The sequence below is a fragment of the Pollicipes pollicipes genome, unplaced genomic scaffold, assembly GCF_011947565.3.
Source record: "Pollicipes pollicipes isolate AB1234 unplaced genomic scaffold, Ppol_2.1 Scaffold_4881;HRSCAF=5763_pilon_pilon_pilon, whole genome shotgun sequence".
NCBI classification, from domain to species: Eukaryota; Metazoa; Arthropoda; class Thecostraca; order Pollicipedomorpha; family Pollicipedidae; genus Pollicipes; species Pollicipes pollicipes.
Window position 1 is genome coordinate 18,495,850 of NW_023596576.1, and position 16,133 is coordinate 18,511,982.

General features: G+C 47.3%; 1 protein-coding gene across 1 annotated transcript in view; it reads left to right on the forward strand.

Moving 5' to 3' along the window:
- Window positions 1–1,772, forward strand: part of LOC119100077 (uncharacterized) — an 8,232-nt gene extending 6,460 nt beyond the window's left edge. Inside the window, exon 8 of the mRNA XM_037223191.1 lies at window positions 1,724–1,772. Within this exon, the coding sequence (XP_037079086.1) occupies window positions 1,724–1,772 (49 nt within the window). The remainder of the gene's footprint in view (window positions 1–1,723) is intronic.
- Window positions 1,773–16,133: the final 14,361 nt, after the last annotated feature.

The following is a 16,133-nucleotide window of genomic DNA, read 5'->3' on the forward strand; positions in this document are numbered from 1 at the left end:
CGATGCATTGATACACGCTGGTGCACGATGGTGACGGTACACGATGATGACCAATTGGTGCAATGTGATATTTCGCGGTAACGGCTGGCGCGACGCGCTGGACGACGGCACGAGAACATAACATGTGGAGTACATGTCATGCACATGTCGAAACACTGACGTCTCGCTGTATGAGCAAGTTGAACCACGGACAGACAGGCTCATGCCAGTCCAGCAGCGCCGGACAGTCATGGCAGTTGCAGTGGCAAGCGCCGTTAGTTTTTACGAAAACTGCAACCCAACCCATCGTCGCCATCGTTGCTCCCCGAGATTACGGGCGTGTCATCGGGGCTTTATGACGCGCTCAGCTGCTGGGGCTACACGGCGTCACCAGCCTCTCACCCTGGCGGGAAGGGCGAGCACCGCGAGGAATCCAACCCTGTACCTGAAGTTTCCTAGACGCGCTGCGGTTAACGTAGGCGCGTTAACCACTACATTATCGGCACCCGGCGCGCAGACTCAAACCTTTTCATGTTATTTGTTTCACCAGTCAATTCTGCAAAGAATGAACGTTCTCAGGCAAACATGAGATGGCTTGGTGCGTTTTGAACTTATTTCGACCCATTCCATTCAACGTTAATGAGACCTTTCATTTCCGGTGAAATGGTCCCCTTGGATAGAACACTGCGGGACGCATTTTTGTTCCCGGTGAAGGGATGAAGGGCCATTCTGTCCCACCAACGTGTGTCCTCCGGCCGGCATGCTGACGACACGGGGCGGCATCCCCTAGCCGACGGGACTGACCGACGAAGGGGCCCAACCACTGTTTCAGAGACCCAGACCAGTGCCATGGTGTCCCCCGATCTTGCTCCTGCTTGGCAAATGGGCCCCCAGAGTTCAGGATGACAGGGAGCCACCTGTCTGCTGTTCGCGGTCTCTGGCCGAGTTACACTACCGCATTGGCTAGGGGGTCCTAACGGTACAAGAGGACCTCTGACCGATATTTCAGGTCATCACCAGACGGACCGCGATTCTTTATGTGACCTGCACAATCTTGCGGGCGCTCATGCCCTTCAGCCGGGCCTTTGATAGCCTGTTTGTTGGGCCGACCGGGTCCTTCTTCGGGCCTCATCGAACACCGCCCTTGGTCGCTTCGGTCCCATTGCGAGTATAGGGCCCTCTATTAGGCACTGGGTGCCACCGATAGATACAGTGCACCGACCGGTGTGAATCACTTTGTAGCTGATTGGGAAGTGGGCCCTCAGGACTGCTTCCCACAGTCCGCTCCTATACCAATATGGAGCGGACTGTGCGGCACTGGTGGTGCCTGACCGACATCTAGACATATATCGACTCAGGATGTCCCTGATCGGTACAAAGGGTCCTCTGACTGTCATTCGAGGGTTAGTCCTCGCAAACCGGCACCCCTCAATAACACACCGACCAGTCCTTCGTACTCTTAGACCTTCCAATCGAGTCCTTGATCATCGTACCCGGTGGGTCCTCCAGGTTCTTCGGGCCTCCTCCAATATTGCCTTTGATAGATTTAGGGCCCTTTGCCAGCACAGGGCCCCCGTTAGGAGCTGTGGAGCCGCGACCAATGTAAATCGCGGCCTCCGGTCTTTTTCCCGCTTGATAAATGGGCACTCAGGCTCACGCCGCCATGAAGCCGACTGTTCGTTTCTGATGGTGTTTGATCCGACATATAGCCTGCTGCTGACTCAGGGGCCCCTGATCCGTGCAGGGCCCTCTGGCTGGCACTGAAGTGCCCGGACCTCCGGCTGGCCTTTTGAACACTTTAGGCCCTCAAGTCGGACCACTAATCGTACGTCCCGAGAGACCCGAAGGGCCCCTCGGATACGAAGCGGGGGCACATAGCCCAGTACCCTGTCCCGCTCCGCCTGCGCTACTAAGCAGAAACATTAGCCGGTTTCAGAGCTTACAAATTCTATCAAATGATTGAAAATATTGGTAGCAGAAAAGACTCTGGCTATGCTACCAATGTGTTCTGCCTGGTCTGCCAACATGGGTCCTTTCCTGATAATGGGGATGGGGAGAGGCCCAGAATGGATAGCTCATTCTGGGCGTATCATCTGGGCTCATCTCCGTCCCCACTATGGGCCTGAGATAGGATCATCCCCTCCCAGGTCTTTGCAGGCAATGTTCTCAGGTCTAAAAGCAAAAATTGATCTTTCCGGACTTGACCTGTGACTTGTCTGGGCAATGGCACTTCCCAGACCTAACGTGTGCCATTTTTAAGTTAAGCAGACGTGGGCTCATCCCGGGCCTAAGAGATGAGAGGTGCCTTTTCGGCACATGGGTGTTTACTATACCACCTAATAACTTCATCAAGGGCACTGGGGGCACACGTCTCCTTTGGTCCAGACGGGCCCTAGGGCTCTTCGGGCCGACGATCAAGGGTCCGACTAGGGGTCCCGAAGAGTTGGCCAGAGACTGTATGATGGATCCTGGCCCGCAAATATCCGCCAGTGGGCTCCTTGCGCCGATCGGTGCCCCTGAGGGCAATGAGGGCCCGCCAGTCGACTCGCGACCACCAATTTCGAACAATCGTTCCCGTGACGGCCTAGAGCCCATTTCCAAATCCGGGACTATTTTGGGGTCTACACTTGTAAGTCAGAGGATCCCTTGCATTGGTCGGGATCCCTTAGGCAATGAGGAACCGCTGCGCTGGTCGGAAGGGGGGGGGGGGGGTACAGTGCGCCTGACAGGGGACCCATGTCGGCAAGGGAACCGAGTCAGCAATTGTTCCGGTTTCTGAGTAGGGACAGGAATGTGACCCGAACGTCAGTGAGCCTCTTAAATTGACCGGCCCGCTGATAATAAAATGAGATAGGATAAATGGCATTGATTCATTATGAGACAGTGAAAAAGCACTGTCGAATTGGCCCCAAGAATGAACGTAGCTCTGGACCTCCACCCCATTTCGGTCAGGGGCCGAATGAGCTGTACTGGAATCATCTGCCAATTATTTGACCCCTGTGTCGGTAAACGATCCTTTAGCGTCAGTGAGGCCCCTTGCGTCGATCGGAATCGACTGCTCCGATCTGAGGGCTCTCCGCGCCAGGAGGGGACCAATGTCATGTGCATCCCTCTGTGGCTTCGTGATCGACCGGGGCCCGGCCACCATGTCTCCAGAATAATAGCCGGCAAGTACCCCGGTTGGCGAATTTGGACGGAAATCCCCTTCAATCCCTAACCGAAAAGGCAATGGAGTTGCCTAGTGTTCTACTTACGGGTTCCATGTCCACGAAAGGCAAGGGGTCTCCTTAGTGTTTATCTACTGGGTCCCTCAGCAAACATGATGACAAATGAACAAACGTGGACCCAACGAAACAGAATGGACAAATCTGGTATCTTATTTTGGCGCCTTTCACCAGGAGCCTGTATCCAGATGTGTACCGCCCCCACCTCTTCTTACCAATGCTTTGGCCTCTCTCTGTTATAAGATGGACCTTGTGGGATCTGAGATAGGCTCTTCTCGGAATTAAGTGTTTAGGTGGGCCCTCGGAAGTCATTCCATGATTAAGAAGGGCCCTACGAAGTCCAAATCACACTGGTAACGCTTTGTAACAGCGCTATGCTTTCCCTGCACTTTTCTATATCACCGTCGTCATGACAAGAGCCATGGTATTCCTATTGCTGAATGAAAGCACATTTGCGATTGGCCCAGCAGGCGGTAAGGACCTCTTACCGGGAAGCGCATTGGTTAAAATTTGGTTCATTGCGTCGCTACGGACCCTGTGATGCTCCCTTGTTCAAAGCCAAAGTGCGCCTCGAAGATGGTAAGCGCCATAGGGAGAAATCAAAGCTATGGTATAAGATGTCATTAAGTTTGCGGGATAATAAGTTCGTGCTTGCATATTTTTGCATGAACAGAGTCTTTCAAGCCTTCGTAGCAGTTAATACACTGTGACAAATTAGTGCGCTGCAAGCATAAGAGAGCAGACCCGTTCGAAAAGCAGGACTAATGAAATGTGCTTCTTTCATAATGGTGCGCAGGAGGTCAAATAAGATTTCCACCACAGGACCGGCTACAGGGGTGGTAAAAGCGTATTTTTATCACCGACCAAACTTTTGGAGCAAAAATTGTCGCCAGTATCGTAATACGATGCAAAATGGTCATTAAGTCCATGCCCAGTAGCGTCATCAGTAATCAGCCTATCGCCGAAAGTCTCTTTCATCACCGCAATTTTCAACATCATATACATAACCGAAGCGTTCAGTCATACACTGCCCTTGAACAAATGTCAGTGTATGCACCGCTGCTAGGAAAGCAGGTGTACCTGCCCTAGACTAATGAGATAGCCCCATCACAACAGGAGTTTTCTTCCACCCCCGTGACTTGTCGGGGCCTCATTTTAAACTTGATCTACGGCTGGGTTATGATCCATGGGTTAAGCAACGCGCCACACTGGCTAGTATGTGCACACCTCGCATGACAGCAGATTTCACGTGTTGACGATGTGTTGCCAATGCTCGAGCTACGTAGCCAAACAGAACCACATCTATCGCGTTGAGTTGACACCCCAGAGGAATAGGTAGCAGATTTGAGTAGAGCACTAACACGAAGTGAAGGTGACCTGGAACGAGGGCAGGAACGCGTTTGTTATCGCTCACTCCGGCGTTTGTTTATGGTGAGCAGGTATGTGTGTAAACAAAATGCCCCATGGGATACAAACCCTCGCGCTACGCTTCTTTTTTCGTAAAAAATACGCTCAAAAATTATCTTCTGTCAGATAATGACCGACATAACATACATTACGCGCGCGCTTACAACCCATAGCATGCGTTTTGCGAATGCGAGGGGACGTCAGCTAAAGGCCAGCCCTCGTTTCTGGTAGGTGTCTAATTTCTTGTCACTGATTTTCTTTTCTCTTTTGGAAAAGAGTGCGTTGACTGATGAACATTAATATGTGATAATACTCTCCTTTCCTGCCGGGGTGAGAGGTAGACGACGCCATACAGCCTTAGCCGCTGAATGCGTCGTAAAGCACCAGTAGCGTACAGACAACTTGTTTTAGCATCTTTCTAACTGCGGATATTAACGTTAGAGGAACTTCTTTCTGTCATAAACTTTGCGATCGTCGCAAAAAATAGTTATTGACCATCGGGTATCATTAATACTTGATGCACACACATATGCCTCCAGAACAAATGTCAGACCCAGCTGAGCTATCTCCACGGCCTGACGGGAATTCATGCGGAAGGCCGTGACTGACCCTCTCTGCAGGTAGATGGGTAGTGTGGAAAGCGTAAAAAGCATGCATTTAAACGCCGGCAAGGCTGACGGCCAGGTGTTTAGTGCCTTCTGCCTACTGACTTCATTACATCCCATGACAGTTATATGTTAACACGCAGTGGCAGCAAGGTAGCCAGCAGCATGCTTGGTAGTGACGACAGTTCAGCCGGATGGGAAGGGGAGTGACAGTAATCCACCGCTTGCGGATGCAGGGAAATTGTACTGATACAGAGCCGGTGGTTGGGTGGGGGAGGGGAAGGGCCCAAAGTATAGCATAAAATATGGCAGCAACGGCACATATTTCACAACTATCCCGATAGTTCGATGCTAAATGTTTTTTTCAGACCCACGGCTTTCGACATGTTGAACAAATATATATATATATATATATATATATATATATATATATATATATATATATATATTATATATGTTCAACATGTCGAAAGCCGTGGGTCTGAAAAAAAACATTTAGCATCGAACTATCAGGGGTAGTTGTGAAATATGTTCCGTTGCTGCCATATTTATGCTATATATGCTATATATATAGGCTATGCTATATATAGATATATATATAATATATATGCTATGCTAATATATATATATATATATATATATATATATATGCTAATATATATATATATATATATATATATATATATGCTATATATACATATATATATATTATATATATATATATATATATATATATATATATGTATATGCATAAAAAGTCCATAGAAATAAAGCTTGAACAATTCTCTTTTGATTTCCCGAGATCAAAAGTGCGCGACGCGGCACTCTCGAGCTATAAGGCAAACCAAGGCCCATGCACGCGCTGCGATGTCCAGGTGTAGGATCGAATGCTTTTGCGCCAACTCTTCAGCAGAGTTGAGAGTTGAATAGAAAATAGATTGAATACGGTCACTGGCCGCCAATTAAAATATTGGGTACGAACGATCTTTCGTCGTTATATATTTGTATGTATCAAACATGCATGGCCAAAAAAGCGGTCGATGTGCTATGGAAACGTGTTGCGAGTTGTTACAAAAAATATACATAGATAAGACAGTAGTATTAGCCTTATTTCTCGGAAAAACTAGGAGAATAGAGAAATAGTCTGGTTGGTATTTCGGCAACATGGCTTCCTCGAAACAATAACGGAATTGAACTCAAAATTGCCTGCCGATGATGCTACTCGATTTTTCAGGTTTCTTAAAGAGCATGCCACAGTTTTTTACTGGCCACCAACATTCAGGGGAATAGAAAAAGCGACCAGCCATTACCAAGAAACAGTGCCTATCTAAGGATTAGAATGCCCGGACATACGTGTACATGCAGACGAATTCAAGCAAATAGGCATCCCGTATCACGCTTCATTCGAACATGCAAACGAACTGAAGTGAACAGGCATCACACATGGCGCACCAATTATGCATGCAAACTTCATTTGAACAGGCATCGCAAATCATGCGACAGGCATCACTTACACATGTAAACGGTTAAGCTAGCACAGGCGATGCCGATGATATTGAGCACTGAAGAATCTCTCTTTTCTGCCCTCTGCCCCCTGTGGATAGTCTACCACCATGGAAGCCTGGTTCTCAGGTCTTGGTAATAGAGGCGCAGATCCGCAGAATAAATTCGGAAAATAATCAGATAAATAGATAAATTCGGGGACTCCCCTCCATTGGGGCTTGCACCACTTTTGGTGAATAGAAACTACAACCGTGCTTGAGAAGCAATGTGCCTGAAAGGAGAATGGTCAGCATTATAGCGATAAGTGCCATAGCGACGGGCTGGAACTGCATAGTTGCCCTGAAATGTAAACAATTCAAAGACTACTCTAAATTATCTTGAAGACCTAAAACACCTGACAGACTATGTGACCATGCTCCCCAAATACGTTGTCAGGTAGGACTTTGGCATACGGAGAATACAAATATTTTACAATGTGCTGCACTGAATAACTAAAGCCCGAATGCTAAGCTTTCATTAAGGAAAGCTGCACAATATGTATATGATAGTTGAATATAACTGCAACCATATTCTCATTCTTCACCACGACCTCCTACTTTATAACTTAAACTTCCATCCGAGTCGAATCAAAACATTTGGGACGACTTTGAGTGGTGAGATGAATCTGGTTTCAGTGAGCCTATCCTGAGCCAATTCAAGGAATTTGAATCGAAGGACAAGTATGTCGCCTACACCTGTATTTCCCAATCCTTTTCATGTTCTTTTTCGCCTGGGATAACAGGTCATGATCTCCCTCATCCAGCCCAACAAATATTCCGAATCCGATTCAGTTTTTCACTTACTTCAGGACAAATCCAACTCGTGTAGTTTTTGCAGTGTCGTAAGTCATGATATTAAACGATATAGTCAAGATAAAAAGATTATAGCCCTTACGCACGTGCTAAAACTCAGCAATATGCTCACACACAACACGAATCAACGGCTGCAAATTTCACACGCACTAGGTCTTTCTTCCACCGGTATGTGAAGTTACGCAGGCTTACAATAAATGTAGGCCGATCGTACTCCTGCACTCCACGGTAGCAAAGGTGGTGACGGCCGGTACACGAAAGGTCATCCGTACCACCCTCGGTAAAACTTGTCAGATGGCGTCTCGGGTCTCGTACTGGCATTGTGCTGCTTTGCGACAGTGTCGGCGATCTGCTATGATCTGCCCTGCGGTCACAGTTGCGTAGACGACATATATTTTACGATACTTGACAATGCTTCGCGCGTCAAGCCAAATGAGGTACTTCAAGACGTTACTGATGCCATCGTGTTTTTCACCTCCACTGATTTTTGAACGTCTAAATGTTAGCAGTTTTTTGTCTTTGTAAAGCTGCGTGATGTTACAGGCCGCTAAAAGCGATATCCAGCATTGACGAACAGACAGCATCGACAGAAACACCCCAGCAATGTTTACAAGACCAAATTTCGGTGCGGTGTGTTTCATCAATTGTGTCAGACCAGTTACGATGCCCGTGTATGCCTATGATCTGTTCCACATGCGGCTTAAAAGGTATAGTGATTATCCATAACAAAACTGCAATACTGCCCATTTTGTCACGATCCTGTGTTCAGGTATTGCATGCCGAAGAAAATCAGCGAGACGGTTACAAGTCTCCAAGCAGTGTCAGAGGGGTTAGTACAGAGCTTGATATTGGTCGCGTTAAACGTAAACCGACATCCGCATTAGAGACTACATTAAAAGCGGTGACAAGGAAAATCGTACGTAACAAAACCAAACCACTGGAAAAGCAATTTCATCGCTGTTTCCATAGGCCTGGTGAAAAATGATGGGTTTTGTTACCAGGTTATCCCAGTTTTGGAGGCATATCAAAATGAAGATATCTAAGAAAATAGGTCTCTGACGATATCTGTTGTAAAAGAGGGTATGGTGAATCGCATCCTATTAAGAGACGATAGATGAAAAGGAGTGTCCCACAGCGATTGCATTCGGGTAGCACAATAAAGTCACAGAATGGATCACTCCAGATGCATTGCTTGTGCTTGAAAACTTTATGTGAGCGGTAAACTGTCCCTGAGTTTAGCCATATAATTTCGTTTTACTGCATGTGGTGCATGACTATGCATGAGGCAACAGTACTTTTCAGTACGTGCCGACCTGTTGGTGCTGCCTGGATGGCCGTCTTTTCTTGACTCATAGACCACTGCATACATCCGAATGCCTCCAGAGACTCTAGTATACTCCCTTTGGAGAAATGCCCTGCCCAGTTTTCGGACCCATGGCATACAACTTACAGGTCGTGTCACGTATTTATCTGTCCTAATTGCCAAAATATTCAGTCAATATTCACTTCCTTTATCTTTCCCTATGGTGTAGGAGATTCCTCCTTTAGGAGATATGCTGGTTCCGGTTCTGCCCTTGCGCCACTTGTGCAAATGCAACAAATGCACCGTTTACTTGCTCATCAAAAACGAGGATATCGCATTCAAACACACTTAAACTAAAACCGCAACTCGCATGGTATTAGGGTTATGCACCTAATTTTTTTAAGTTTGTTACAGGTCCAGTCGATGTTCATTTAAACAATGACAATGCATTTGCAGTTTATATGACGGCTCGGTAACATTAAGAGCTAATGCAACGCTAAGCTGATGGAACGAATTTAGAATTGAAACAACCCTGCGTTATTTGAGTGAAAACGACTGGAAGCCCACATGATCCACTACACCTTGTTCGCTATTGCCCCTCCGTTGGCAAACCGCCTCGGAATGCCACAACTGCCTGCCGACCGCTTGCCTCCATCCAGTCCCCTTGATGACACCCACCCTTCTGACCACTGCCGGTGGGGAGTGTTACTCAATTATCGTTTCCCTCCATGCGGGTGCTTTTAACCTCCAGTAGCACGTGGAGCCGCTTCTGTTCTGAAATGGTATGCACTCAATTTGTCCCCTCTTCGGGTTCCGCCCACCCGTCTACGCTTTTTTACCCACCCAGCGGGGCGCCGAACGCGGTAAGCTGCTGTTTACACGCAGAATGTAAACATCGTTGGAGGACAAACATAGATGGCACCATTGCACTGGCCACCCTCAAAAAAACCCCTGTAGCATATTTTCATTACCTCGTAAACATACCTTGACATTTTTCTCAGGCCCGCCAGGATGGTGTCTTCTGGTCACACACTGGCCGGAACCAGTAACCTAGGTCTTACAAAGCTGTGTGTGTGTGTGTGTGTGTGTGTGTGTGTGTGTGTGTGTGGTGTGTGTGTGTGTGTGTGTGTGTGTGTGTGTGTGGTGTGTGGTGTGTGTGTGTGTGTGTGTGGTGTGTGTGTTTGTGTGTGTGTGTGTGTTTGTTGTGTGTTGCGTGCGTGCGTGCGTGCGTGCGTGCGTGCGTGCGTGCGTGCGTGCATGCGTGCGTGCGCGCATGCCATGCTTGCGTGCGTGCGTGCGTGCGTGCGTGCGTGCGTGCGTGCGCGTGCGCGTGCGTGTGCGTGTGCGTGTGTGTGTGTGTGTGCCTTGGTTCACCAGCATGCTTAACGGTCAGGAGTTCTTGCATGAAATTTGTACACGACCCTAGATGGGCCGGCTGCGCTTGACAGAGTCGCGTCAATATTCTGCCTTTGGCAAAATTGAGCGCGAGCCGACCGAAAAAAAAGACGCAAAAATCCCTAAGGGCCAACACGGGCAACCGCCGATTTTGCGATTCCGGCCGACGGCCCGACACGCCTCCGCTTCCCGGAGCCGTGTCTTGGCAACCAACAGTCGCAGCGTCATGCAACTTGCACGGTGCGATAGAGCATGAAATAGGCCATTGCAACCGGCTGCGTTTTTGGCGCCACGTCACACGTGGCACGCGCACACGTGTTGACAGGATGAAATCGGCCGGTTTTGACGCGGTTTTACATTTACCGTGATATCTCGGCACGGGAAGAAGGTACAGGCCTGAATTTTAGTTCCCAACATTCATAATTGAAGCTGCTACATTTTCACTGCGCATCACAAGTTTGTGCAACGCACGGTTGCCCTGAAAATTGCAGAGCAACTTGCAAGATGAGGCCACATGTCAGTGCTTTGAAAAAAACGCCACTGTCTGCAAAAAAGCACGGCGCCCAAAAAGCGCACACTGTCCCGAAAGTTACAAAAAGGAAGACGCGACGGCAAATCTGTCTTTTTCCACTGCTGGCCTTTTTTTCTTCTTCTACTGACGTATCTTGTGCAGACAGCTCGGTTGGCGCCTTGCGTACCGGAGCACCGAACCTTGCACGGGTTTATGGGTTAGCAAGACATTATGAATTCGGGAAACATTATAGTAATTTGAGACGCATGTTTCACTAAATATTTCACACACATTGTGCCACAAATGTAAACGTTGAACAAAGAATTGTGTTCTGTAATTACAATCTCTTGAGCCGCATTACCATGAACCCCTTGGGATTTTACTTTACGTTTGATCACTGGTGGTGTGTGCCAGTGACTTGCATTGATATTGATGTGATGGGGAGTGTGCGTGCGAGGTTTGTAATTCTGAGAAAGAGCATTCTTTTGGTATTTTTTTAGTCTACCGACTTCCAATAAAATTGTGATATACTGATACCTGCCTCTACCTTTATGTTTTTTGTTTGAACATGACAAAGGAACGCTGGCAAACTAAGAGAAGCACTAGCACTTACGTTGGAGGGGTGTACAAAGGCAAGCTGGTACGTCATTATGATCTTGCCAACATTTTGGACCTACTGAAGTATTACAGCATGTAATTAATCCATTGCGTGCCATTTTGCCAGCAATTCATTTTGGCAGTAGGAGCTGGTGCGTGCAGCTCATTAATGCACATGCTCAGTATAGGCTCACATTATATGGCTTTGAAAAGTTATCTCTCCCTACAGAATTCTGAAAATATAGACCTGTATTATTACTGATGCACATTGTGCTGTCTTCAAAACTTTGTATGCTAGTGAGCAACGCCCGTGAGTCATTAATGTCATAGTCACTCTAACTTTCGTGAGATGCTGAGTACTGAGAATGATGGAAAAGTATTGCTGTTGGCGTCTTGAATGGCACTTAATAATATTTTTTATCATGAGCCTTGTGCGCACTGGCAGCTTCATCACTTCCTTGCATTTTGCCCATCAAGCTGTAACTATATGCACTTGTCATGTTTCCAGCCTTGTGCAAGGTCAGCATGTTTGTAGCGTTTTTTCACCACACGTAATATTTTCCTGTTATTTCGTAGTAAAGCAACCTGATGGCTGCAACATGCTGCATGACTGTGGAAGTGGAAGATGTGTTTGCATCTTTCTCACCTGCGTTTTGTGGACTCCCAGAACGGGCTGAGTAAGTGATGCCACTTATTGGCTGGCTGCTTTGCTGAAAATCTTTTGTATATTGTATCATGTGTTTTAGGTCAGTCATAAGTCAGATGCGGAGTCAATACAAGAGGGAACTCTTGACCCACCTTTCATCATGGGATTTATTATGAAAGCAGCACGGATTGCAGTACAAAAACCATATCATTGTTCATTATGTCATTCCACAGTACAGCACTGAGGTAGTGCCGCAGCTGTTGACCCGTGCCATTACACAATGTTCCACATTGGTTGATTACTCTATGCTAAGCCTATGAGACGGCAACTTATAAGTTATGAATGACTAGTAACAACTGATTTAACAATGCCAAAGGACTATCAACAGCAAGAATGTCAGTGCACCACAATGGTTATATCAAGGGTAACTATTAATTGCATGAATCATCCTAAGCGAAACAAAATTGGTAGCCCAGCCTGCCATCTTTGCCGTAGCAATACCGATGCTTTGGCAATAAACTTATAGCAGCATTACACATTTATTAATTTCCAGTTACAAAACAATAAAAAAGTTACTACTGTGCACATCACATGATGTCAATATCAGGACTACAGGACTGCAGGCAACGATGGGTCGACAATAACGTATTGACAAAATCATCAACAACATAGCAGCAACAGCGGCAGCACAGCATGCTGTGCTTTGATATTAATAATCTGCCATAAAAGCTGGCGATCGCTACGTTGCGTATGTCAAACAGTCCACCAAAGCTTTTCTTAAGGCCAGCACCAAGACAAAAAATCCACAGACAAACCACCCACCAATACGCCACCGGCCACAGCCCGGCCGCGACGAGAATGGCCGGTTGGCGTCAGCTTTCGTGTGTTTCGAGGTATTCTTTAGGTCTGGCTGCCAGATGCTGCCAGGTATGGCTATCGTCTCAAAACCATTCCATGACGCCATCGAACAATGACGTAATTTGGCCGCATTTTTACAAACTATGAAATTTTGCTACTTAGCGTCGTTTTTGAGCCTTGAAAGCACACCAATAGGTACAAGTAAGCTTTTCCCATCATATCTGATGCCTACCTCAATATCTTCAAAGGTGAAACATTCCCTTTAAGCCGGCGAACGGGTAGTCGGCGAGCGCGGTCTTGGCTCACACATCGGAGTCGGCGGCGCGCTGTGCGTGATGTCGCCGTGTTCGCAGTGCGCGTACACGCGTGGATTTTGTTTCCAACATTTACAATTGACACGGCTACACTTCCAGTCTCATCGCGAGTTTGTGCAGCGCAACGTTGCGCTGCAAATTGCAGGACAACTTGCAGGATGCCAAGTTTTAAGTGACTGGCTGCTGTAATTCGTTGCCTCCGGCCGATTATGCCATCTCGCACCAAAATATCGATAACCATGGGTCGCAGCGACACGGGAATGGCACAAAAAGGTGTACCAAGAGGAATGGTGCGGTCACACGTACCACGTGCCACGGGCTCACAGATGAATTTTGCTCTCCCACGCGTATTGTGCCACATTTCGGCACCTATGGCACGAACACATCCGGGATTGGCGCGCTTCGATGATAAATGAAAGGACCGAGATGGCAATGTGTGGTGACACGTGCCACATGTCATGGCGCCCACGTGTTAAACTATGGTTTTACACACTTTTGCTTTTTTGGGGGGCTTGCACGTTTTTTGTCATACCTCAGAAACTGGAGAGGCATGTACGTCGAGACTGGCATGCTCCGACAGGCGATCTAACGGCCGATTCCTCAAACGTGTACAATATCATGCTGCATGTGTCATGTGACACGTGCACATTAGCTGTGAAGATGTATTTTGCCCATTTCGTCCATGTTTACGCTTTACGGGGGATTTCCGCTCTTATGGAACGTATTAGCACTGGACTAGCATGCCGCGACAGGCCAATGAACGGGAAATCCCTCGGTGTCACAAGTGCGGGGTGGTACGTTTCACGTGTCGGTCACACACGAGCCAGGAAGATGGCTTTTGCTCTTTTCCACAGGTTTATACGCTTTGTGCCACATCTCAGCACCCAGAACGCGGAGCATCTGGGGAGTGGCATGCATCCATAACAAATCGAACAGACAAAGACCCTGCATGAATTGTCATGTCGCACGTATTGCGTGTAGCGCGTGCACGAGCCAGCAAGATAGATTTTGCCGTGACCGGCCGTTTTTCCCTCTTCGATACGATGCAATGCTGTTTAATACAACGGCAGTGCGTGCTGCCATCATTCAAAAGACCGGCAGTTGAATGAAAGGACAAAAATCACCGGCCACACCCCACGACCGTTCGCTCAAGCCATGGAATAGGTTCGGCTGTGTTGCAGAGAGCGCAGGCAAAATGCGCTCCTTCCTACCGGCGGCCGCCAGAGACCGTCAGTATCACGCGCGACCTGCGGCCGAGCCCTTTTCACACTTCGCGCGATATCTCGGCAACTTGGGCATCTAGAACCGCGATTCCAATTGCAGAAGAAACACAATGAAAATTTCCAAATTTTACATTAGCGCAGCGAAGTAAGCGCGCAAGCGCTTGTATTCATCTATTTGAAAGTTTAAAATCAACCGGTACTTTTTGGGGACATGGAGTTCCTTGTCCATTGAGTCCACGCTTGACCTTGAATGGCTACCTTGAGAGTTCAAGACTATTTAACGGACGCTGGTTCTTTCTGTGGTGAATATTCTGACATTTCGAAGGTAAGAATCGGCCCGAGATTTTGGAGTTATTTGGAGTTCTCTGTCGTTTGACCCCGCGTTTAACCTTTAAGGATGGCCTTGAAGGGTCAGGACGTTTTGACGTACGTTAGTTCTTTTTGTGGCGGACATTCTGATGTTTGCAAGTTTAAAATCGGGCGGTAATTTTTGGATGATATCGAGTTCCCAACCTTTTGGGCCAGCGTTTGACCTTGAAGGGTGACCTTGAGAGATCAGGATTTTTTGGGGAGGCTAACTATTGCGCTTGTCAATATTTTGATGCCTACAGTTTTCAAACCGGCCGGTAATTTTGGGGTGATATCGAGTTTTCCGTCCTATGAAACAGTTTTTGACTTCGAAGGTCACATGATATTGTAGAATAAAGTTCATTTTCGATGTTTCACGAGCGCTAATTGACATCGCGTCCTACTCTCATAGAAAGCGGAACTCGTCGCTGAATAAATCGGTGAATAAATCGTGAACTTCACGGGCATGGTATGGAGCGTCTAATTGTGAAGGTTTCACAGTGATCGGCCAGTGGGCTCTAAGATCTATTTGTCTGCATTTGCTTGCGAAATTTCCCCTCGTGTTTTCGAGCTGTTTGCCATGAGGTCAGGTCTCTATGTTGCCTCCCCACTACTCACCTCAATGCACAGAATCGATTATATTAACACACCCCCGGGTGGCCGGCTAGATACCCTTCGCTCGGGTGGGGGGTCAATTTGACCCCTGAGATCTCGCGAACTAAGAAAGCTAGAAACACCAAATTTACATAGTGTGTTGACCTGTGCGTGAACTGACTTAGGTCAAAGTTTCAGGTTCCTAGGTTATGACCTTTGGATCCGAAAAGGTCAAACAAGGCCAAGTTCCAGGCTGGTGTCCAAAGTGTCCCCAGAACCTAGATAACCGTTTCTAAGCAAAATGTCCCATGCTCATTCAAGGTCAGTGACCTTGTTTGATCTTTTGAAGGTCAAGGTGACCAAAATCATGCACGATCGTTTCGAGTTTTGCATTTGACTAAGCGACAAAGATAACGCTAGACAGCATGTTCCTAAAACAAAGCGTTGACCTGATTTATTTTAGATCATTGATCTATTCTGACCTCTAACAAGTTCATGAAAGATGCATAATGCGGTTCCCGCCATCAATAAATTCGAAATGAGCATCAGCATTTATCCCGTACAGGAAGCCCTAGAGTAACAAAGCAAGTTAGTTTTGACCTCGGTGTGACTTTCATAGTTAACCTTAAGTCAATTTAATTTGCTCATTCAACTGTTGTGTTGCCTAAGAAAGCATCTCAGCGATGTATGGCTTCGTCTAACACTCCGTCGTTGGATCAGATTGAAGGATTCCCTAGAAATTGCCTTCGCTGAAACTATGACCTGACTTTGACCT